This window comes from Mesoplodon mirus, assembly GCF_964341445.2.
Source record: "Mesoplodon mirus genome assembly, chromosome: 4".
NCBI classification, from domain to species: Eukaryota; Metazoa; Chordata; class Mammalia; order Artiodactyla; family Ziphiidae; genus Mesoplodon; species Mesoplodon mirus.
In genome coordinates this window covers 152,140,707-152,166,280 of record NC_138979.1, presented here as the reverse complement: position 1 = coordinate 152,166,280, position 25,574 = coordinate 152,140,707, and the positions used below count along the sequence as shown (strand labels likewise).

Here is a 25,574-nt window from a genome sequence, read left to right as displayed (position 1 = left end):
TGCTGAGTCTCCAACAGGCACTTATGCCCCCCTAAGCTTGGAGTCAGGAGACCCACCAGGTCCACTCCCATGAGGCGCTGGGGCCGGGGAGGAGGGAATCAATCCCTCAGGCGCCAGCCGCAAGGTAGGAGGCCCAGGCCAGCTTTCTTTTTGACCGTTTCCTGCCCATGTCTCCAGTCTTCTTGCCCTCCTTGCCCACACTTCTGCCCCTGCCCTGCTCCTTTCAAAGTCCATGCCTGGCTTCGGAGGGAGATATTTCTAGCCCTGCTTTCTCTTTCCCAAGTCAGTACATTGCATGCCTCCTTCCCTACACACACACACACACACACACACACACACACACACACACACACACACACACACACACACACACACACACACACACACACACACACACACACACACACACACACACACACACACACACACACACACACACACACACACACACACACACACTCTGTTTGATTTGGGCGGAGGGGCAGAGGGAAGGAGCAAGATTCAGAAAGAAAAGCTTTTGTTTACATTTAAGGCATACATGTGCGTTTACTGTTATAGATTTTATCTTTTGTGTCACATCACTGTTTCTTTCAATAACGGCCTTCAAAAGACAAAAACAAATATCGTACGCTAACACACATATATGGAATATTAAAAAAAAAAAGTTCTGAAGAACCTAGGGGCAAGACGGGAATAAAGACACAGACCTACTAGAGCATGGACTTGAGGATACCGGGAGGGGGAAGGGTAAGCTATGACAAAGTGAGAGAGTGGTATGGACATATATACACTACCAAACGTAAAATAGATAGCTAGTGGGAAGCAGCTGCATAGTACAGGGAGATCAGCTCAGTGCTTTGTGACCACCTAGAGGGGTGGGATAGGGAGGGTGGGAGGGAGGGAGATGCAAGAGGGAAGAGATATGGGGACATATGTATATGTATAACTGATTCACTTTGTTATAAAGCAGAAACTAACACACCATTGTAAAGCAATTATACTCCAATAAAGATGTTAAAAAATAAAATAACCATATTAAAAATAATAATAATGGCTTTCAAAACTATTTTCTCTTCAAATCTTCTTTATCCTTTTCTCTAGCAAGATGTACAGAATTCATATGTAAACAGGAATGCAATGACAGATTGAGGCTTTTTCACTTTCTCTTAAGTAGATGGATGACTCTAATAATTCTTTTCTTATATAGCATGTAAAATCAGTCAGACAGACAGACTTTTCCTGTCTGTACATGGGGCTCATATTTTTCTCTCATAAAATCAAGAGTAACAACAGTAGGTATCATGTTTTGCACACTAAGATGTGCTGGACTGTGCTAAGCACTTTGTGTGCACTGCCTTATTTAATCCTTTCCACAGTCCTGTTTTATTGTCCCCATTTTACAGATGAGAAAATAGAGGCCTGGACAGATTAGATGACTGCCCAGAGTTTTTGTTTTTTTTTTAAAGGTAGAAACAGCAAAGACTCTGACATTCAAATCCCTGTCTGTCAGATTCCAAAGTTCCATCCTCTATCACCTACATACTAACTCCTTTAAGGAAGCAGCAGGTGAGAGTAGAGTCCTGGCTCCTAGGAGGTGGGCTAAAAGTGATAGTGATCTGCAGAGGAGGAAGCTGGGAACCTGTAGCTGATATCATAGCATCCAAAATTGTCCATCACGCTTGGAGTTTGCCCAGTGTTCCACAAGCATCATCTCATTTGAAGCTCACTGTAGCCCCATGAGCCAGGCATTATTTTTCACCAACCTCTGCCACCCCATGTTACACGTAAGATTTAAACTGAGGGTCAGAGGAGAAGTATTTGTTCAAGGTCACAAAGTTGGTAAGTGGAGGTGGAATGTGGTTTTGAATTTAGGCTTCCAATTCTCAAACCTACACTTATCTTACTATACCCTCTGTCTTTCAGCAACCCTTGAGTTAGGCCTCTTAAAACAGTGTGAGGGGGCTTCCCTGGTGGTGCAGTGGTTGAGAGTCCACCTGCCGATGCAGGGGACACGGGTTCGTGCCCCGGTCCGGGAGGATCCCACATGCCGCGGAGCAGCTGGGCCCGTGAGCCATGGCCGCTGAGCCTGCGCACCCGGAGCCTGTACTCCGCAACGGGACAGGCCACAACAGTGAGAGGCCCGAGTACCAAAAAAAGAAAAAAAAAAAAAAAAACAGTGTGAGGAATGGACCAGGCTCTTTGGCTCTTTGTTTACTCAGTGGTCAACAGTTTGAAAAGTACAGTGAATAGATAAAAGTGTGGGCTCTAGAATCAAATTGCCAGAGTCAGAATCCCAGCTCTTTCACTTATAGGTTATGCGACCTTCGCAAGTCACTGTGCCTCAGTTTCCTCATCTATAACATAGGGGATAATAAGAGTACCCACTTCTAAGGTCACTATGAATGAGGTATCTGAAAAGTACTTAGGATCATGCTTGGCATGAAGGAAGCTATCAATAAACAGAAGTTATTACTGCTACTTAGCAATTCCGGCTAGCACCCAATAGCTGGATTTACAGAGAAACTCTCATTTCCGTTAATATAAGTTACATTCTCCTGCCAAAGAGAAGCCCTCCAGACTTCTCTGCCTTGGCTTGAGTCCTCCCCAAAAGCAGACTCCAGGGCAAAGATTCAAGTTGCAAGTAGTTGATGGGGGTGGTGATTCCAGAAAGTTCTTTGAGAGAATGGGGAAAGTGAGACAGGAAGGGAAGCAAGTCAATAAAGGGTGTTACTGAGCAGCTTACCACTGGTGGGAGGGGTGCTCTATCGTACTGGGATCCCTGAGGACCCTGGCACACAGACACCACGGGCATTCGGTCCCTGTCGTCCTCAAGCATGCTCCAGGGGCCAGGGCACACCTGCAGGCAACAAGAAGCAGGCAGCTGTTGGTACAACAGGAACATGTTGCAGGTGACCCTGGGGCAGGCCAAGGACCTATGGGTGGGCCCTGCTTGCCAGCTACACAGTAATCTCTCAGTGTTGCTAACACTCTAGGTGTTTTTTGTTTTTTCCTCAGAAACACTTGCCAAATAGTCCTATTGTTTGCTCTGGATCTAGTTTTAAAGAGCAAAGTTTCCTCTTAGAACTGCAAGTGCTTAGAAATGTCTTTAGAAATTCTGGATAATCAAGGTCCCCTTAAAGTATCCATAATCATGACAGTCTGGTTCATGCCTGTGCATTGTGCCTTCTAGTTTACAAAATACTTTTGCATATATGATCTCATTTAATCCTCATGGTAAACCAGTGAGGTGAATGACAGTCCTCTGAAGCAATCCCAGTTTTCAATCCTGCTACAAGGGGTTAGAAACAGGTTAGTGATTTCAGTTGAGAGATGATTCCAAGGCCCTGAGGGAAGTTTCACAGCATCTCTCCTCTATCTGAACAGTCCCTAATGGACCTGAAAGGAATCATTCTGGCCATTTTCCTCCAGTTTGAAAGCTTTAAGCATATTTATGCTTTTGAAATAGTAAAGCAACCCAGTTACTTTATTCATTTTTCTGAGTACACATGTAACAAGATGTTAGAAGTTTTGAAGGCAATAGAGATCACATTCCAAGAAGAGGTACCAGACCACGGTGCAGGCTTTGGAAGAAAGGAAGGCAGAGAAAACCAGTTTCTTGACTCTTGTACCCCTCATTCATAGTGACAAAACAGCCAGGAGTTTGGAGATGAGAAAAGAGGATTTCTGGACAAAGTTTTTGTTGTGTTGTGAGTCCACTCCCACCCCTGGGGGAGAGAAGGGAGTATAGCCTAGGAAGCCTAGGAAAGGGGGGGCTCGACTTGCCCACTGAGAGAGCTTAACATGTGTCCCTTGTAGCTAAGGGGACCCAGTGCACAGGTATAGAAAAATCTGAAGGACAAGTGATGGGCTGACTACGGCTTTGATTACGGAGTAGAGGGAAGGTCAAGGGGAGGAAGCCATGACAGCTTGTGCTTCAAACCTAGCCTTCTGTGCTCAGCCTTGTGATCTGGAGCTGGGACTCTGCAAATCGTATTTCAGCTTTGCCAGCTGGCTCCAGATTAGCTCTTCCAATGGGAGGCACTAGAGGGAGACAGCATGGCTGGAGGAGAAACAAAGGGCTTGTTTCTTCCTGTCTGGGTTTCCTGTTCCTATCCATGTCACCTTAGTCTCCCCTCTTCACCTTGGCAGTGGCAGCTCCCTCCTGTAGCAGGATTTGTATGCAGTTTGCCACTTTTCCAACACTTACAGCACCAGCCTCATCGCACTCCCCCCTCCCAGGAGACACCAGGTGCCCCCCCACACACACACACACACCCCAGGCCCCTCTGCAGCTCAGAGATGCCAGCTCAGCTGAGCAGAGCCTCCTCCTCAAAGTCTTTCAGGTTTCTAAACTTGTAAGTTTCCACCTCTTCTCACACCTGGTCCTAGGGCTGGGGGCTGCTCCTGCAGTTGCTACCTTGGTGATAGCTTAGTGCACTCTTTTTGCCTTTTCAGTTACCTAGTTAACAAGTTTACACTTAGTTCACAATCATTAGATGACCCTCTTTGTTCAAAAAACTGATGTTTCTGGCTCTTGGCCAGTCCCTGACGGATACCCGTTTTAATGAAAACTGGAGAACTGGAGTATCTCAGGGGACAGGTTGGGGTGAAGAATCTTTGAGGCCTCTGGAGGAAAGGCTGGAAAATGCTTAGAGTAGTTTCTTAATCTTTCTTGAATCATGGAGCTCTCTGAAAGACTGATGAAAACAATGGACTTTCTCTCTAGAAACTGTAAGTATCTGCCAGCACAGTTCCCACCTCCAGCCCTCGCACACAGCCTTGTTGTAGTGGTTGGTGGACCCCAAATCTCAGGTTTATAACTCCTGCGGTAGAATGCTCGCTAGACTGAGTCGCCCTCTTGGAGAAAATCTGGTTGGCTCTCAGAGGCTGTTGCCTGAGCCTAAGAAAAGTCTAACAAAGGGACCGTCAATGCTGGGTTGCCAAGGAGCTGTCCTAGATTTTCAAACCCTCTGGATTTGAGATAAATATCCTGACTGTGGACCTGCCAACCGTCCTGGATTTGCAGTTGCTTTTGCATCTGAAGCCTTAAAATTGTATCTTTTTCAGCAACAACTATTTTACTTATGGGGGTCTAGCCAACAAGAATGAGGCATTCTGAGGCAGAGATTTGTTTGGGGGACTCTTCCAGAGAGGCCCTGGCTGACCCAGCCAGCTGACCTGGCCGGGTCCCAGTAGCTCTCTGCCCTTCAGTGACCACCTAGAGTGCAGCCCTCCTGGAGAGAAAGGCGAGTCGCCATCTCCTGGCCGGCGCTATTATTGCATGCCAATTTTCCAGAAAGCAATTGGTGGTGTCCAATTTCTAAGGATAACAACTTACTTACCTTTTACTGTGAGTTAGTTATCTGGATGTGTTTTGTGAATAATTATGCCCTAGGCCATTAAAGGGGAGAACACAGAGTTTGGAAAAAGTTAGTACCTCTGGGCCTCAGTTTTCCATCTCTGAGTCAAGGCTGGCTGTTATCGTAACGCTGAGAAGTCTATCGCTGGTTTTCCTTTCTCCATTAAACTGTCCTATTGAGCTTTCCACGTTAGAAGGCAGCACCACAGAACAGAAGAGAATTCCCTTACACAGTTAGATAGCCACCATATGTCTCTGCAAAGCTGTCTTATGCTTCTTAGTTGAATGTTATCTTTTTATTTAAACACTGCTCAAAATGTAGGCTGATTTTTTTCTCTGTAGATTAAAAAAGGTTTTTTTGTTTTATTCATTCATTCTGCAAAATGATTCATTCATTCAACAAATTTTTATTGAATGACTACTATGTGTCTGGCACTTTCCAGGCACCAGGTATACAACCATAAACAAACAGACACAAATCCTTCCCTTGTGGAGATTCTCATCTAATGGAGGAGACAGACAACAAATAAAATAGTGTGTCAACTGAAAGAGGATGTGGGCTAAGAGCACTTGTTTGTTTTGCTTTGCTTTTTAAGACAGGAGAAATTATAGTATGGTTGTCTGCTGATGGGAATGATCCTGTAAATAGGGGGATGATAATGATACAGAAGAAAGGAAGGGGAATTAGTGGAATGATGTCCTTGAGTAGATGAGAGAGGATGGGATCCAGTGCAGAAGTAGAGAGGATGAGTCAAAAATTTATTGAACCCCTGCCAAGTGTCAGAACCTGGGCTAGTGCTGGAGACAGAGCAGTGAAGAAAACAGACAACATCCCTGCCTTCCTGGAGATTTCATTCTAATTAGGACAATGAGCAATACAAAAAGCAAACTAATGAATGGATCCATGGTGCCCATGGACTGGGATAAGTGCCATGAGAGAAACACAGTGGTCATGGAAGTACTCTTTGAGAAGTGACAGTTAAGCTGAGTCCTAAAGCATGACAGACCGACCTCCACGTGAAGAGCCTGAGCAAAGAGGATTCCAAGCAGAAAGAAGAGCAAGTACAAGACCCTGAGGGGGGAAGAGTTCAGCCCATTCGTGCACTTGTAGGAGGTGAGGCTGCTGAAAGGTAGTTATCAAGAATGAAGCCTGAGATGAGGTTACAGAGGTTGGTTGTTGATGGCTTTTTTTGAACAGCCAATAACTTTTATGAACAAGTTTGTAGATGACTCAAGGCTAGGAAGGAGAGCAAACACTGTTAAATGACAAAATCAGAAATAAAAAACATTTCAATAGATGGCATGTGACAAATCTCCATGTCAGGTCTTGCATTTAGGTTCCAAAAACCAAGTGCAAGAAAACAGTAAAAAGATCAAGTGTACCACTAGCTCCCATACCAGAACCCAAAGGGTTCTGGGTTTTGCAAAGAGCAGATCCTAAAACAGAGGCCTAAGTGTAAGCTCTTCCCTGGGGAATGTGATGGAAGGAGCAGAAGTGAGGAAGGAGGGGATTGAAAGAGAAGAAAAAGAGCCAAGACAGAGCTATGTCTGGAGTTGGCCATGCCTCCAGGCTACTGCTTGTATAATACAATCCCAGGAGACCACGGAGTTACTGTCTGAAAGGTGTCTCAGCAACAACCAAAAGGGGGGGAAGGGGGAGGGGCAGCAGCTCTCCACTGCCCCCAGACCACTGGGCGAAGGTTCTCCCCATGGACATCTATGTTGCCCGTGTGTGAGTGCCAAGCACGTTACCATGTGGCCCCATGGACAACAGTACTGAGAGGCCTGAAGGCAGAAAGTGAGGCCACAGAGTGGACCTGAGGTGGGTCATGGTCATCTGCACCTGGGGGAGCTGGCCGGCACCCCACAGAACTGGGCACAGCAGGAATAAGGGACAGGTGAGATCCAAACCTCTGAAGTGACTCACAAGTGGTGTCCCATACACACACATTGGCGAGGAAGGACAGTTCCCTCCTTTTACCATTTTATCTGTCTTTTTAGGCTTTTCGTGAAGATACGTGTGTATAACTAAATCTCATTGGCAATACTTTCATGATATTTAGGCCCTTATAGGTTAAAAGGTCCCCCAAAATACTGTCCCAGAAGCCATAATAATCCCTTCTTTAAATCTAATTCAACAAAGGAATCTTTATTAAATATTAACCTAAGGTTTCTAAATCTTTATAAGATGCTGCACTTATATATAAACTACTTACTTCTGCTAATCCAAGGGCTATGAAGGAGGGGAGTATTGTGCTGGGGATACCACTTATCCCATTTATCCCAAGAGTTAAGATTTTGATTCAGAGTTAAGATTTTGATTCAGAGTTAAGATTTTGATTCATCTCCAGATGAGGTTATACATACAGTCTCAGAGCTACACTGCAACAACACTGAAAGAAAATGCTGTTCGTCATACAACTGAAACACGTGTCCCCATTATCCAAATCAGACTGCCTGTAATACATTATAAATTAATATATTTTAAAAGTCCTATAATTTTCTTGTGAATAACTCAGTGCCTTTGGTGCTAGATTATACCAATTTATTAAATGCAAGGTTTTAAAAAAATCACAATTTTTGTGATTCTCTTTTGATATTTCTCCTCTTTTTAATATACCAGGAGCCTTAAAATATGAAAGTGGCTCATGTATTTCTTGATCTCTGAGAGCTCCTGCCTTATCCCTACCAACCTGCTGAAAGTACTGCTGGTGGAAGTTCCATCTTCCTCCATTCTGAGGGCTCATTAGTCCTGCAACTTTTGTCTGCACAGGGAAAAGCAAAGGAGAAATAACTAGAGGATAAGTGAGGAACCCTTGCTCCTTTTCCCAGCTCTGAAGGTGTTGTAAATACCACCCAAGGCAGTCTGGTATTGCACTGGAGATTGGTTTATTTTTCATCTCACAAAGGGTTAGGAGTCCCTTTATGTAATTGCTGCTGTGGAGAGCCAGCGCTTCTAGATATGTCTCTGTTGGATCCCCAGAGGATTGTCTTCTCTTACAGTTTCTTCAACCTGTTTATTCTCTAGGTTTCTTCAAGTTCAAAACTCAAAGCTGCATACTCTCATTACAGCCCTGCCCAAACTCTAGTGGTGCCTTTCAGGGAGGCCCTGTAGGAGTTGGGGGTCATTTATCTCTGCCCTGCAGACCCTAAACTGGCTGGCTGCTGGCTGCAGTACACCACTGTTCACCTCCTCAGTGGGGTCCTGGCCTCTTGTCCTTGCCCTTTGGGTTCTAGATAAGGGCCACAGATATCATTCAAAAAAGGACAGCATGGGCTTGCAGAAATATCTACTGTATATGGAGCAATCACCATGACATTTGGGCCAAAGTGCCTCTCCTTAAAGAAGCAGAGACTTAAGCCAGACCTCAGTTTTATCACTTCTAATATGACTGGTTGTCCTTGGCCTATGTGTACCTGTCCTTGCATGATGTTTAAGATGACTTATTCCTGGTGTAGGTGCTCCCCATTTAGTTTTCCTCTCTTTTAATGGTCCAGAAGCCTCTCTCTCATCACCCAGCCATGTTATCTCCATGTTAATCTTCCCTCTAAGCCTAACCCTGTGGGTTAGAGAATAAAACAGGGATGAGAGGAACAGAAATGGTTCCAATAACCTGCTTCCCAGACAGGAGACTATTGAAAAATAAGATTCAAAGAGTGATTCTGGGGGGATTCCCAGTCTTGAAGGAAAGCCACAGGAAATGCAAGACAGTGGTCTCATTCCTCATCCTCCCAGCACAGACCCCAATCTGTCTCAGCTGTCAGGTGCAACTGGGACTCAGATCTCTCCATTGGAAACTTATCAAGACCTGTTTGGCACTAGAGTGGCCACCTCTCTGGGAACTTCTCTTCCTGTCCAGAGAAGCCAGATATTAGATCTAAGTCTGGGCCCGGAGCAGAGGCAGCTGCTTCCCTTCCGGTCATTCACAGAAGCCCAGCCTGGCCAGCGGCACTGTTCCCACCCAGTGGGACTCCTCACCAGTGAGGCTCAGGCAGCCTGAGAAGTTCACAGAGGTCCAGAGCAGAACCCCACAGTGTGCCTGGGTTCCAGGAATTGAGCATGAGGCTTGGTGAAAAGGAATGGGGGTGGGTTGGGAGAGAGAGCACAGAAATGTCAATCTGGGCAGAGAAGAAAGTTTGTAGCCTCAACGAGATTCAATAATTCTTCTAAGGTTTGTGGAGCAAGCGCTCTGCTCAGTTCCTACTTTTGAGACATGCAACACAGCCACAAAAGAGACTCAACAGAACAGGAGTCGGCCCTCTGACTTCATGCCCTTGGAGAGGCAAGGGCAGTAAGGGAAAGAGAGAGCCTGATGGCCAGAGCGGTAAGGGAAGCCTTCGTGAGGAGGGGAGCTTGAATGGGCTCTGGATGGGAGGGACAGTTGGCCAGGGAGGACATTCTGGGCCCAAGAAGGTAAAGAAATAACTTCACGGAACTCCATGGAAGTCCTTTCCATTGGGTGAGTGCAAGTTCAAACTTTGAATATGGCTCCCTATGTGATTTCCCTCAGGACAGAGAGAGAATCTCTTCTTGCCCTTTATTCATTCCTGCAAGTAGTCTAGAAGGAACCAGAGCACTCCAGAACCTGGCGGTAATCTGAATACTGTTATTACCACCACTAATAATAATAATAGTGCTCACGACTATCATTTACTGAATGTTTTCTCTGCTCCAGGCACTGTGTTAAGTGCTTTACACACATTAGTCTCATTTAATCTTTACAACTATTTTACCATATAAGTACTATTATTATCCCCATTTTATAGGTGAGGAAACTAAGACTTGTAGATGCTAGATTATTTGCCCCTATGAATAATAACTGGTAAAGCCCAGGCTGGAACTGAAACTTTAACTCCAGAGCGCTAACATTTAACCACTATGCATATTATCCCACAGTCCTCAAGTATTTCTTTGCCCAATTAGACAATGGATGCCATGTTTCTAGAAGATGGATTTATCCAACTCCCCTCTGCTCTTCTTGAATTAGGGAGGCCTAGTTCAGGTCTCATGATATCTCTGAGACCCTCCCCAACCCCTCCAGCCCTCACAGAGCACCCCTTTTCCTGAATTCCCACAGCACTTAAAGCATGAGTCACTGATGGCAGTTCATCATCCAAGGTCTCAGGTCATTATCTCATTCAAGGAACATCTTGTCTCTCCAACAAGGCTGCAAACAACCTCAGGTAAGGACATGTCTTACTTCTCAAGGCAAGAGAAATACTTGGTGAATTGGATGAATAACTCCTCCTCCAAGTTCGCACAAAGGCAAGCCTGCAGCGTGCCCTCCAAAGCGCCCTGCTCCAGACTTCAAGGTAGGGGTGCTGGCCACTGGTTTATCTTGGCTGGTTGCCCCTCTCCATACACCTCTCCTTCCTTGCCCTGTATCAATATCCTCACTCACTTGCCCATTCTTACCTGGCAAACAGAAACCTGGCAGCTTTCTACCGCCTTCCTGATGCGCTGCCTAGCTCTTTCCTGCCCAGAGAGGTCACAGCAGCCTATTCCCAGAGAACTCCTGGCCCTCCCCCAGGACTCTCACCTGGGCGAGATGTGGCTTCCCTGGTGTGCTTCCCTGGAATGTCATTGTGCAGCATCTATGTCCTGACCCCCTCAGTACTTTCTCCTTAAACTTCCAAGGAGGAATCAATCAACGCTGTAATCATTGGGGGTGGGGGGGTGGGGCTGGGAACTGATTGACGGGTCTAGTTGTTTTATTGTTAGCCAGTGTAAGTTAAGTAAGTCCAATCAATAAATTTTATAGGTCTCCCCAGATTGCTCCAGAGGCGAGACCCAGCAGCTTTCACCTCAACAGATTTAGACCCCTGCCTAAATAAAAAGCAATACTCACCAAGAGAAGCAGTTTGATTTCCTTTTGAGAGAATCTCTTATTGTCCTTGAGCCTGTCCTGACTTAAATCAATAACCTTAACAGCTTCCAAGAAGAAATCAGTTGCCTTTGGAGTGTCTCTGTGCCACCACCTGCTCTCCCCAGCACAGGACAATTTTAGATTCCTGGATTGAACCAGGCAAAGCAGTGAGGACTAATACCTCTGCCTGTCCTGTCCCTGGGCACCAGGCCCTCCTCCCAGCCCTGGCAGGCCAGACCTCTCCCCTCCTTTTACGTTCTCTTTCTCCTGTCCCACTGTCCCAGATCTCTCCCCAACCAAGACTCCCCATGAACCCACCCCTGCTCTGCATCCCTGGCTTCCAGAACCCTGTGTGACCAGGCTGATTACCAAGGAGCTGGTCTTCCTTGTCACTTTCAGGGTGGATGTGACAGTCCCTCCATGTGGCACTTTTGTGTCTTTACAAGAGTATCTAGGAAGCAGAGTGAAAATGGCAGTAGTAGTAATAGGCATAGTAGTAAGACCTCAGTGGAGTGACTGCAATGGTGAGGCTTTCAGGCCGTGGGTTGGGGAGTCTATCTTGGGCCAGTAACCTTTCAAGTTATTCCTCAGAGAGAGTTACCATCTCTGCACACTTAGGGCCCAGCCTGGCCCTATCTGCCAGGACTGGTTTAAGGGTCAGCCTCATTGCCTTAACTCTGTCCCTTTATCAGGCTGGTGAGTCTCCATTTCCCTGTTCTGCAGGGGCAACCACCATGGAGCCAGCCATGAAATGGTCTGTCTAGGGGCCAGGAGCCAGCAGGAGAGTAAAGGCACCTCCATACCTCTACCCAATGTCAGGGCATCATGCCTGTGAAAACCCCCAAGCCACCCATCTGGGATGGTGGCTGAAAAGGCTCCCACACTATTTTCATTCTTAAGTGGGAACAAGACCCACTACTCCTCGGCCATGGGATCAAACTTTTATTTTATTTTTATTTATTTATTTATTTATTTTTGGCTCATGCCAGGTCTTTAGTAGTGGCGTGCATGCAGGATCTAGTTCCCTGACCAGGAATCAAACCCGGGCCCCCTGTGTTGGGAGCACAGTCTTACCCAATGGACCACCAGGGAAGTCCCCGGGATCAAACTTTTAAATACCGGTATTTCCATGGTTGCTCCAAAACCCACTCTGTGCTGCCAAGACAGATTCTCCAACCAGGCCATTAAATGGTCAAGATCAGGTTGTGTTAAAACAATTCCTATGCTGGAAAAACCTTCAAATAAAATGTCGAGTCTTTGTCCTAAAGAGACCCAGGAGTTCCTGCAGCCCAGAGGCCATCTCCACCTGAGAGGCTAAGCAGACCTCAGAGCAGTGGCGTGTTAGCACCATGGGCAGATCATTTTTAACATCCTCCTCCTCCACGTGACAACTTTGAGCAATAATCAGGAAATGAAATAAATGATAATAATGACCAGAAAAGGACAAGTTTTTCAGAGATTCATAAAAATCCCATTTCACAATTAATTTCAGAAGTTGTAATGCTGTCCATATATTTGTGTGTTTGGGATCCATTTTAGCTGCTTTCAAATGGTCTCCACAGTCAAAAAAAATTCAGCTAAAATATCTTCATCAGAAAATTCACCATAAATTTCTATTATAGTTGGTAAACTTCTGAAGTTTTTCTTCTGTAAAAAAATCAGAGAAGGGCTTCCTTGGTGGCACAGTGGTTAAGAGTTCACCTGCCAATGCAGGGGACACGGGTCCAAGGCCTGGTCCGGAAGATCCCACACGCCGCGGAGCAACTCAGCCCATGCGCCACAACTACTGAGCCCGCGTGCTGCAACTACTGAAGCCCGTGTGCCTAGAGCCCATGCTTCACAACAAGAGAAGCCACCGCAATGAGAAGCACGCGCACTGCAATGAAGAGCAGCCCCCTCTCGCCGCAACTAGAGAAAGCCCGCACACAGCAAAGAAGACCCAACGCAACCAAAAATAAATAAGTAAAATAAATAAATTTATTTTTTTAAAAAAATCAGAGAAAATGGCTGAATGACAGTAAATATTGGAATTACTTGATATGTTGCTTTAGAATGAGCATCCAGCTCTTGATGAAAACAATCAAGTCATTTAGACATTGTTCTTTTGAGTTCTTTTGGTATGGTCACATGCACAACAAAATGGAACTATCTCGTATTCTGTTTCTGCATGTTTACAATCATTTGCTATCACTGTTATTTTGACTCTATTGTTTACACACAGGAATATGTAGTTCTACAGAGTTTGGAACTGAAGGGTTTCCAAATCATTAGGTACTTATTCTGGAAACAAATGTTTGTGGGTGAATCCACTTGAGTTAGGGGCTAATTCTCCAAATAACGTCCATGCAGAACACAATATTCACTAATAGATAAGTTATTTAAATGTGTTAATTTGAAGCATATATAGATATATTTAGATATAGATACAGATATATTTAAAACTCAACAAGAACCATAGCAATTATTTAGAACTTAGACCAACAAAAGATTTTGTTTCAAGGAGGGTATTTTTATTACTGACATTGTTCAGGATTGCCAACACATGTTGATAATAAAAGGTAGACTGAATTTTAGTTTGTTTTATTGTTGTTTTAAAATTTGCTACAATGTATCGCTTATTGGCTGCACATGGGATGGACAGATCCCCTGTCTGCTCCAACCCTGGGGCCCCACTGCTCAGATGAGTGGCAGGGATAATTGCAGCCCCTGGCCATCAGGGGGTCAACCTATGAGTCTTGCATTCAAAACCTTGCAAGGGGGACTTCCCTGGTGGTCCAGTGGTAAAGACTCCCCCTCCCAATGCAGGGGGTGTGAGTTTGATCCCTGGTTGGGGAGCTAAGATCCCACATGCCTCCAGGCCAAAAAACCAAAACTAAAAAACAGAAGCAATATTGTAACAAATTCAATAAAGACTTTAAAAATGGTCCACATAAAAAAATCTTGAAAGAAAAGAAAAAACCCTTGCAAGGAAAGTCTGGGTGAGAGAACTCACAAAGTAGAGGCCTGCATCCAGGTCACAGACCTATTTTGGGGGGCCTGTAATATTAAAAAAAATAAAAAATAAAAATATAAACCCCAGAAGACAGTACCTCAGTGTCTTCTGGCAGGGCATGTGCTGTAATTTACCACAGTCTCTACCACTCCCCATTTCTACCTTGTCTGATTTGCCCACTTAAGTCAGCTGCCTGGCCCTTGTAGGCATCTGAGTTTGTGACCCCTACTTCATGACTGTTTCTAGCGCTGTCCTGATAGTAACCTAAATGTTTTCCAGTTGTTTCGTTTTGTAGGGTCTGCTCTGTTCTTCTCTGCCCTCACTGACCAGAGCTCACGGGTCTCTTCTGAACCCTTCAGCTCCAAACTTCAGAGACCCTCTTCCCTCTTGTTTAACCTGGTGGTTCTCTTCCCTTAGATCTCATGTCACCAGTGCCACTCTGCTTCAGGAGGGAGCACTCGGGCAGCCACTGAATGCTCCTTTCTGAGCATGAGTCAGGCAACTGCCTCCCTCTAAGTGGGAACCTTGGGCTTCAGCTTCATCTGTGACCCCGCAGAGAGGCCAGCGAGGTGTGGCGAGCACGCACTCAGCCTCCCACACTCAGAGTCCAGCAAACAGCTGTCTTCCCTGGTTGGCAGGTGGGGAAACAGAGGGGGAAAAACAACTTTCAAGCCCTGAAGGTACATGCCGAGTCCCACCCATGGTTGGCTTAACTGAGCATCATGCAAGACACACACATTCCTGGCCAAACTGCTCCAGACCAACTTGAACAATTACTTTCAGCCAGTGGTGTGTGGGAGCTGGCTTGTGTCAATTCCTGAGAAGCAACTGTTAAGCACTCTGGAATTTTACCAGCGAGTAGGTACCTTGAAATCAGCTCAGGTAGAAGTATTTACACCAAGGAAACTGACACATGTTATAAACCAGGGCTTTATAAGGGGGAAGAGGGGGAGGCAGATTACCAGCATACCACTGCTTTTAGCCCAACCCAACCTTTCCTTTGAACCCAGACAATGAGTAGAAACTCTCACTCATGCTTTAAGAGAGACTGTACAGTGCAGTAAAGAGGTGGGCTCTGGAAACACACCACCTGGGTTCAAGTCTACCTCCTACCTGTGGGGCCCTGAGCACACTGTGAAATCTCTGTGCTCCACTGTTCCCATCTCGAAGGTCGAGGTAGTCATAGCACCTTCTCACAAGACTTCCATAGGCTTAAACGAGTTGATACGTGTAAAGTACCCAGACCAGGGCCTGCACATAAAAGGCACTTCACAAACATTAGCTATTATTATTCTAAAACTGAAATATCTTTTAGTTCTCTTATTTCAGCTGTGTAGTTAGAAGATGCAAATATCTAGTAACCAATTTAAACCCTGCATGGCTTGCTGAATATAAATATCACTAATACACACTCTTTCAGATGAGTGTATATCAAGTCAACTCGTGTCCTCTTCCTGTCAAAAAAACAGCAATGACACATGGTAAAAAGCTTATTAATACAATTATTCCAAAATATGGGTATTGGTTTTGCATCTTAATCCCAGAATTAGAAAAAGTCTCCTCTTGTTAGTTTTTTGTTATAAATTCTGGATTTTTTTTCTTCATTTTTAACATGCAATGTATTTTTTACATGTTAACAGCCATGGAATCAGGATGGGTATTTGAACTGATGTGTACATATGACGTGACCATGTTTCTTTCTCCCACGCTAAAAGCAGTTATTAAATTGATGATAGATCCTACAATCAATGGTGTCTGAGAATCTGGGAAAGGTAGTAATAATAGTCAAGGGCAAAGTCAGGACAGGACCCAGGTCTCCAGCCTCCATGTCTAGTTTTGTGTCCCCAAAGTCACAATGTTCCAGGGATGAGGTTTTGTCACATGTGTGACTGCTGAGGCCACTTGTCCCTACCCTTAGGCTGCTGTTGGTGGGGGCTTGGCCCCAGCTTGGACTTTTTTTAAATGTGCAAAGATTCATCCTCATTCTTCAATTAAAAGCACAGTACACCATCCCAGGGGCTGGGATCTGACCACTAGAAAGGAAAGCACTAAGACAACGTGAAAGCAAAGGGGAAGTAGGAACTAGGCTTCAGAGCAAGGGACAAGCGCAGCTGTGCCAGGCAGAAAACACACACACCACGCTGGTATTTGGTTCTGAGTCACCCCCTTCCTGGTTTCACATGCTTGGTCTATGCACCACACTTTCTCTATAATCTCAGTTTCCCCCACCTGGTTTCTTCCCCAAGCAGCTTATGGAGTTTAAGAAGGAGAAATCAACAGAAGACTCAAAGGGCCCCTCCCCACCTGCCTCCTGAGCACACACTTCCCTCAGTCAGTCGCTCTGGGCACCTTTAACTCCCACCGTGGGAGACCCCGAGCCACAAACCCTGGGGTGCACCTGTGTGAGGCTGAGGCACAGCTACTGGGACCCCGAGAGAGCTGCAGCCAGAGCAGAAGCCACAGGAGAGACCACGCACAGAAGCCAGTCTATCATCCACACGCCAATGTCTTTTGTTCCTGTTTTGTTCTTACTCTGTGTCCTGTGCCCCAGATTCCCGACAACACAGCAGCGGGAGGGGAACACGCAGAACACGCAATCCAGGGCCTGGCCCATGTGGATAGGGCAGTGTTGGCAGCCCTGCCCTAACCCTTTTCCTGTTTGCAGGAGCCAGGAGACCAGGTAGAAGAGGAGGAAGAGGCACAGTCGTCTCTCTGGCACAGAAGGCCTGCAGTGCTTTGCAGCAGGAAGGCGGAGGCCAACTCCACCCCCGCCCCCCACCCCACTGCCCCTTCCTGGCTCTGGAGGCACGTACATGGCAGCCATAAAATGTGCCACTCAGCCTTCCTGCTACAGGGAGCAGGCCTGGCTGGAGGCCCCCGCTGCTACCCACCAGGATCCACCCCCAGATCCACACTGAGACCACACTCCCCAGGCCTACTCCCAGCTGATGCTGAGCATGGGGGTGGGGGAGGACTCTCCCCCAGGTCCCCAGGAGTCCTTCAACAGGCAGCTTTGGCTCAAGCACTCCCCATCCACCTGCCTGAACCTTTCTCAGAGCTGCACTACTGTCTGAGACTCTTCCTACCTGTACAGTGAAGAATCTAACCTTGCCCTCAAAGTGGTCTGGCCTTTGCCCTTGGCTCCCAGGAGATAATCTGTTTGCCTGGGGCCTTGGGCTGGTCAGAGAGTAACAGTGTGACTTATGGTGGGGACTGGCCGAACCAGAAAGACCAACAGTTTAATTTAGGGTGGGGCTTTGGGTCATGCAGTATCAGTCAACCTGGTGACTAAGATCAACTACATGGGCAATCAATCGATCATGCCTACATGACGGAGCCCCAGTAGAAGCTCTGAATACCAGGGCTCAGGTGAGCTTCCCTGGTTTGTAATACTCCATGCATATTGTTACACATCAGTGCCAGGAAAGTAACACATCTTGACTCCACAGGGAGGAGGCCATGGAAGTTCAGAGTCTGGTACTTCCCTGGACTCTATCCTATGTACTTGTTGCCTGCTGATTTTAATCTGTATCCTTTCCCTGCAATAAACTGTAACCACAAGTCAAATAGCTTTCAGTGAGTTCCGTGAGTCCTTCTAGCAAATTACTGAAACTTGAGGGTGGTCTTGGGGGCCTCTGGACCTGCAATTGGTGTCTGAAATGAGGGCAGTCTTGTGGCAACTGCTCCCTCTAAATTGTGCAGCTGCCCATCCCTCTCCTTCCCAGTCCCTGCACTGGGGCCCAAGCTCAGCCCCTGCCTGGGCTCCCACCCTTTCTTCATCCACAGACATTTCCCCACCAAATTTCTTTTGTGTTCAGTCCCATCTTGGTGTCTCATTCTCAGTGGACCTGACTGAACATAGGTGGTCTGTGAGCCACCGGCCCTGGAAATGCAGACTCCTGAGCTCTACCCCAGGCCCTGAGCCAGACTCTCAGAGGTGGGGCTGGGGATCCACCCTGCGGATGACCTGCCCACATGATGCAGATGCCGCTGGCCTGGAAGACTGACAGTTCCTGAGCAGCTACTGCAGTGAAGACTCAGAGAAAAGGCCGCCACCTGTGGGAAGTGAGCTTCTGAGGCACCACCGGGCTGCTGCCCTTGGTGTAATGCTAAGTTCTCGGCGGCAGGGTAGGATGAGTGCAATGACTGTAGCAGCTGGTCCCACACATTAGGCCAGGTGCTTCCTGCCCCTGGCACCCCTACTCCTTATCTGAGGCATCAGTCCATCATCCTCACACTCAGTCTGCTCTTTGGGAGCCCATGCTTCAGAACATCTCCCCGCAGCATCTCCCACTATATTCTTTTTTCCACCAGTATTCCTTTCTAGGGCTTCTTGTAGGCCAACATCACAAAAACTCAATCATTCCAAAGCCTGACAAACACAGGCCACTTCCTCTTTGCATTTCCTCGTACAGATTTCCATTTTTTACAATACTTCCATTTATTCAACAAATATTATAGAATACTTAGTACATACCAAATACATACTAGAGTAATTGAACCTAACCCCTGAGTGGAATCAGCCCAGACACAAGGGACCAAAGAACCGCAGATCTTGAGACCACACAGGTATCTGATCTCATAACAAGAATAATAAGGTGGCCAGATTAGTCACCTAGAGATTGTCCTAGAAATAAACTACCATGAAATCCAACATGTGAATGCACTGCTAATGTGATTAAGGTGCCTCCAAAACTCCCCTGGGAGCTTGGTTGGTATGAATCAGTGCTCCTGACCTTGATGACCACATCTCCCATCCTTTCCTCCAAGACCTGAACCTAGATGGCTGAGGACAATAACCTAGACAAACAGCTCTTAACATCTTTTGGATTAGGGACCTCCTTGAGAATATGATGAAAGTTATGGACCCCTTTCTCCATAAATAGCATCATACATGCAAAATTGTGTATACATTCCAAAGGGTTCCATTCCCAGCTCACAGATTTAGCTTCAAGAATGTTTATCACAGCATTGCTAATATTAGCAATTAAAAGAGAAAACTCTCTCTCTGCTCACACTTCTGGCTCCAAATGTTTGTGAAGACCAAATACATATATTTTATTATGTCACAGTAATAAACATTATAAATGACCTAAATGTCTAATAATGGAATTAAGTATAGAATGTCCATATAATAATGTATTCAGAAGCCATTAATATATTTTTAAAATAGCCTTGCTGACATGGTAAGAGCTAACACATACTGCTTATCCTATGACAGACAAGATTTAAGTTCTTTAATTATATTAACTCATGTGATTCACACCAATACCCTATCAGGTATATTTTAATTTTACCCTTATTTTACAGATAAGGAAGCTGAGGTAGAGAAGTTAAGAAACTTACACAAGATGATAGCATTAAGTGAATCCATTACTAAGTAGATTCATTATTGAATCCAGGAGATCTGAGTTTATAAACACACAAAGGTAGGATACAAAGCCACATGTATAATAAGATCCCATTTTGGTTAAAAAAACAAAAAACAAAAAACTGACTGGAGATCCCCTGTAGTGTTTTTAATATACATCCACAATTTCTTTGATTCTTTTTATTTCAAGAGTTGGAAGTTAAATCCTCTCCCCTCGAGTGTGGACTTGACTTAGTGATTTTCTTCTAACAGAGTGTGGCAGAAGGGACAGGGTGTGACTTCCAAGAAGGTCATAAAAGGTATTGCAGCCTCCTCTTTGCTCCTTCTCTTGGATCACTTGGTCTGGCAGAAGCCAGCTGCCATACTGTGAAGACACTCAAGCAATCCTGCAGGAAGTCCACATGGTGGGGAACTAAGGCCTCCAGCCAACAGCCTCGTGAGTAAGTCACCTTGGAATCAGATCCTCCAGCCCCACGCAAACTATTCATATCATTCCAACCCTATGAGAGATCCTGAGCCAGAACCATGCAACTAAGCTGCTCCCGAATTCCTGACCCATAAAAACTGCAAGATAATAAATGTCTTTTGTTTTGAACAACTAAGTTTTGGGGTAATCTATTATGCAGCAATAGATGGGTAATACATCCCTAAACTGTTAGCCACAGTGAGATTATGGGAATTTTCATTTTTAATTTTGTCTTAACTGTACCTTCAAATTTTTCAATAAACCTATATTATTGTATATCCAAACAAGCAAACATAAAATAATATATTAAAAAGACTAGAAAGAATATAGAAAAGGACAGCCACCCACCATTCTGGGTTATGGACATCCCGTCAATTACAACTACTTTGTGAGACGTTTGACTTGAAACATCTGAATCATCTTTTGCAATGTATGTTCTATTAACCTCACTGGGGATGAAGCTGTGAAAGGAGACCTTGTGGCTCTGAAGGCAAAATGGCTGAGCAGAGCAGGTCAACCTGGACTCCTTCCTGATTCCTGATGGAGTAGGGCAGGGTGGAAACAGCCCTGAATCTGTGCCCAAGAGAACTAAGATTTCAACTTGTATGTGGCCTCAGGCAAGTCACAAGGTCAGCAGGTCCATTTTCTCATCTGTCAAATGAGCATTACTTCTGCAGAATTCATTAAATTAGATATTGCCAAATATATACCATCTTAGTCTGTTTGGGTTGCTGTAACAAAATAGCACAGCCTCGGTGGCTTAAACAACAGGAATTTCTTTCTCACTGTTCTGGAAGCTGGAAATCCAAGATCAGGGTGCCAGCACGGTCACGTTCTGGTGAGGGTCCACTTCTAGGTTCATAGCTGGTATCTTCTCACTATGTCCTCACACAGTGGGAGGGACCAAGGATGTGTCTGGAGTCTCTAATAAGGGCGCTAATCCCATTCATCAGGGTCCCACCCTCATGATTAAGCACTTCCCCAAAGCCCCTCCTCCTCATACCATCATTTTGGGGGTTAAGGATTTCAATATATGAATCTTGGGGGGACAAAAACATTCAGACCATAGCATTTATATTTATGATTATATGCAATATAAAATAGAAACATTACTTCCCTGCAAGAATGATTCCTGCAACATATGGTTTTGTGAATGTAATACCATGAGCTAACAACTCTTGTTTTTAAGCTTGCTTAGTTAATGCTGAAGTATTTTAAAATAAATTATAGATATCATGATATTTCACCCCTAAATACCCTCTCTAAAAAGTAAGAACACTTTCCTGCCTAATTGCCTGACATTTTGGCCAATCAAACAGCAAGAAAATTCAGCCAATCAGAATTCAGGAATGATTGCATTACCCTCAGAAATACCTTGCTTATAAGCCTAGGTTATCTGGACCCTGTAATTTAATGGCAGTAACAGTTGATTGGTTGGCCCTTTGTAAATGAACTGAAATGGACCAGCTGAAATGGAGAAATATCCATACCTAGAAACTTACAATAGAATAGGTTTTACCCATCTACAATGTGAGGTAGGATGCAGCCTGGAGCGGTTACACAAGAAACAGAAGGGAGCCAGAAAGAGACTTCCAGTCCCTGCCAAGTTGGCAGATCAGGAGGGCTGCTGGCTCCCTTTCCCAAATCCAGGCTAGAGAAACTACAGAGGAAAACAGGGATTCCAGGAATCAACAACAATAGCAACAAGGCGTGAGAAGCCCATGGGGAGATGGCTCAGAGAAGGGCCTGGCCTTGAGCAATTTCCTGTACACCTCATCAGACAAGCAGCCAGTGTTCCCCCCAAGCAGGGCACTGTCACTCCTTCAGAAGAAAAACAGCAAACTACACACGCTGCTATCTGAAGAAGAAGGATTAGAATATGAACAAACAGAAAAACATCTAAAACAAGACTCAAGTAAAATGAAACACATAAGACAGAAGTGGTAGTAAACAAAAAATTTAAAGAACAAGTAGAAATGTTATGCATGAAAACTCTAATACTGAATAATGGGCATAGGTCCAGGTGGGGTTGAAACAAGACCAAGCCAAAGAGATAACAAAGTAGACCTGGACAGGGAGACTGCGGAGCTGATTCACCACCTCCCATCCTTCCCTGACCCCAGTCTGCCGTTTGCCTTGAGAGCTTTCTCATTAAAAGGGTTGACAGAGAAGCTGGCATCCCTTATCTCTGGCGCACTTGCTCTGCTATGCTTGCTGTCATTGGACCTGCACCTTGGAGGTCCCTCTCCCTTCCTACCTGGCCTTTTGGCCCAGTGACTCCAGGTGAAATTTCTCCCTTCTGATGCCCTACAGGAGGGACTGGCTACATAATCTGTGGGTCCCAGTGCAAAATAAAAATGCGAGGCCCCTCGTTAAAAAAATTATTAAGAATTTCAAGATGGCAACAACAGAGCATTAAACCAATGGTGTGGCCCTTCTGAGGGTGGGTCCCTGTGCGACTACTCAGATTGCGAGTCCACAAAGCCTACTCGGCCCACAAGGTTTGGGGGCTCCAGGGCCTGCCCATCCCCCACCCTTGCAGCTGGGAATGCGTGGATTCCACTTTTGTCAAAATCCACCCCAGGCCATCTCTCCTTGCAGCATTCTGGCCAAATCTTCCCAGAAAGTTTTGCCTTTTCTCACCTGAGTCTTCCCATCAGATGAATAACGTCAGAGCAGCAGTTTCTTTGGGAACCTCTTGAGGCCCTGAATTGCTCCCAGGCAAGCACTCCCACCCACTCAACCTCCAGCCTCCAGCTACAGGGGTAGGGGGCTGCCAGCAGCCATTCTAGGGCTGGGGGGATGGGGTGTCATTACTAAAAAAGAAAAAAGAGAAAAAATTAGGACTCATCCCTTCCCTAGGGCCATCAGTTCACAAAACTGCATTATCAAAAAAGCCACCAGACTTAGAAAAATTTTGAGTCAGGCTAGGAAATTTTGTTTATCTGCTGACTGAAAAAAAAAAAAGTGGAAGGACGGTGAGGTAATTCAGAGTCATTAAACCCCATGGTAAAAACCTAAGGGTTCTGGCATTTTTCATCCTTTCAGTGGGTTCTGATTGGGGCAGATGGGAAAGCCTGTGCGCTGAGGGGGAAGGGAGGGTAAAACATATATAACATAAAGTCTAACCAGTTTAACCATTTTTTAAGTGTACATTCACACTTAGTGGTGCAACATCTCCCCTATCCATTTCCAGAACTTTGTCATCATCCCAAACTGAAATTCTGTACCCGTTAAACAATAATTCCCCATTCCCTCTTCTCCCAGCCCTTGGGCCTCTCTATTCTACTTACGGTCTCCGTGAATTTGTCTATTCTAGGTATCTCATATAAGTAGAATCATATAGTATTTGTCCTTTTGTGTCAGGCTTATTTCATTTAACGTAACGTTTTCACTTGCTATACATGCTGCAGCATGTGTCAGAATTTCATTCCTCTTTATGAGTGAATAATATTTCATTGTATGTATATATCGCACTTTGTTTATCCTTTCATCTGTTGATGGACATGTAGATTGTTTCTACCTTTTGGCTATTGTGAATAATGCTGATATGAACGTTAATATACAAGTATACGTTCAAGTCCCGGCTTTCAATTCTTTTGGGTATATACCTAGAAGTGGAATTGCTGGATCATATAGTAATTCTGTGTTTAACTTTTTAAGGAATCACCAAATTATTTTCCACAGCAGCTCCATAAGTTTTCATTCCCACCAGCACAAAGGCTCCAATTTCTCCACATCCTACTAACACTTATTACCTTCCAAGTTTTTAAAAGGAAAATTTAGTTTCCTTTTGTTTTGTTTTTTGCTTGTTTTTATAACAGACATCCTAATGAGTGTGAAGTAGTATCACACTGTGGTTTTGATTTGCAATTCTCTACTGACATTAAGCATTGTGCTTATTGGCCATTTGTGTATCTCCTCTGGAGAAATATCCAAGTCCTTTGCCCACTTTTTTTTTTTTTTTTTTGCGGTATGCAGGACTCTCACCGTTGCGGCCTCTCCCGCCACGGAGCACAGGCTCCAGACGCGCAGGCTCAGCGGCCATGGCTCACGGGCCCAGCCGCTCCGCGGCACGTGGGATCCTCCCAGACCGGGGCGCGACCCTGCATCCCGCGCATCGGCAGGCGGACTCTCAACCACTGCGCCACCAGGCAAACCCCCTTTGCCCATTTTTGAGTTGCATTTTTGTTGTTGTTGCATTTCGAAGTTCTTTATATATTCTGGATATTAATCCCTTATCAAATACATGATTTGAAGATATCTTCTTCCATTTTGTGGGCTTGCTTTTCACTCTCCTGATAGTGTCCTTGATGTACATAGTGGGGAGGCTTTTGAAGAAATATTAACATGGCAGACTACTGATGCCTAAAAATGGTGCAAGATATTTTTCATTGGTCCCCACCATCCCAGATCCACTCTCCAGCCTTTCCCAACCTGCTTCCGTCACTAGGTGGCTGGCTTCTAGGTACAGCAATGTAGGTGTCCCTTGCCCTCTGCTTCCCAACTGGGTTAAGTCAAGAGGAGACATCATCAGGAGACCTGCAGGGCCACAGGTTGCCTGTACCTCTACCAAAGATGACAGTTCCTGTCAGGTGGCTCTATGATTTCCAGGTCTGGTAACTGGCTCACCCTCGTGCAACTTAAGGCCTTTCACATTTAGGTGCAATAATGGCTCCCTGCTAACCCTAGCCCACAGACACTGTACCATGCATGTCTGTTTCCCTTAACCCTGAGTAGGGGAAGGAAACCTCGCCTAGGACCCTCTCAGGGTCCCTGGCTGGGTCTGAAAATTAAATGGACAAAGATTAACAGGAAAAAGCATACAAATTTTATTAAATTTTTGCATGTACATGCGAGCCTTCAAAAGAGAATGAAGACATGAAGAGGTGGATAGATCAGGAAGCTTTTATACCTTTTAGACAAAGAAACAGTAGATTTGTCAAGATTTGAGAAAACAAAGGGGTTTGGGCTTGGGGTAGTCAATAGTGAAGAAGTATCTAGGAAGATAAGGGCTAGATTAACAATATTTGTTTGTACAGATTTCTCTGCCCCAAATTCCCATCCCTAGTGATAAGAATGTTCCTCCTGGTACAGGGAGGGTACCTTTCACATGGGAGTTCAAAATGCCAAGGTGCCATATTTTAGGGTAGCTTGTCCTGGACCCCATCTCCTGCCTCCACCTTTGTAAGCATCTCCTTTCTTAAACTCTCCTCAATTACTCCACTTGAGCATTTCCTGCTGGAACAATGACTGATACAAATGGAAACACTTTAGAGGCAGGAAGACCACAGTTCAAGTCTTGTCTTTACCACTCAATAACCACTTAACCACTCAACCTCAGACAGGTTCATCTCTCTGAGCCTCCTCATCTCCAACTAGCAGGTGGAGAAAATGACCCTTACCAAATCGGGTTGTTGGGAGGATGGAAAGAAAGAGCAAACGTGAATACCCAGCATGCAGTATATGCTCAGTAGTGCTAATTCCCTTTCCTTTGCTGGACAAAGCTGGTCTTTGGC

The 25,574-nt window shown here is 45.3% G+C and overlaps 1 protein-coding gene across 1 annotated transcript in view; it reads right to left on the bottom strand.

The window, feature by feature from the left end:
* Positions 1-25,574, bottom strand: part of LOC309802933 (uncharacterized protein) — a gene marked incomplete at its 3' end in the record, with an annotated part of 176,547 nt that overhangs the window by 114,803 nt on the left and 36,170 nt on the right. Inside the window, exon 2 of the mRNA XM_082618788.1 lies at positions 2,744-2,857. Coding sequence (XP_082474914.1) covers positions 2,744-2,857 — 114 coding nt within the window. The remainder of the gene's footprint in view (positions 1-2,743; positions 2,858-25,574) is intronic.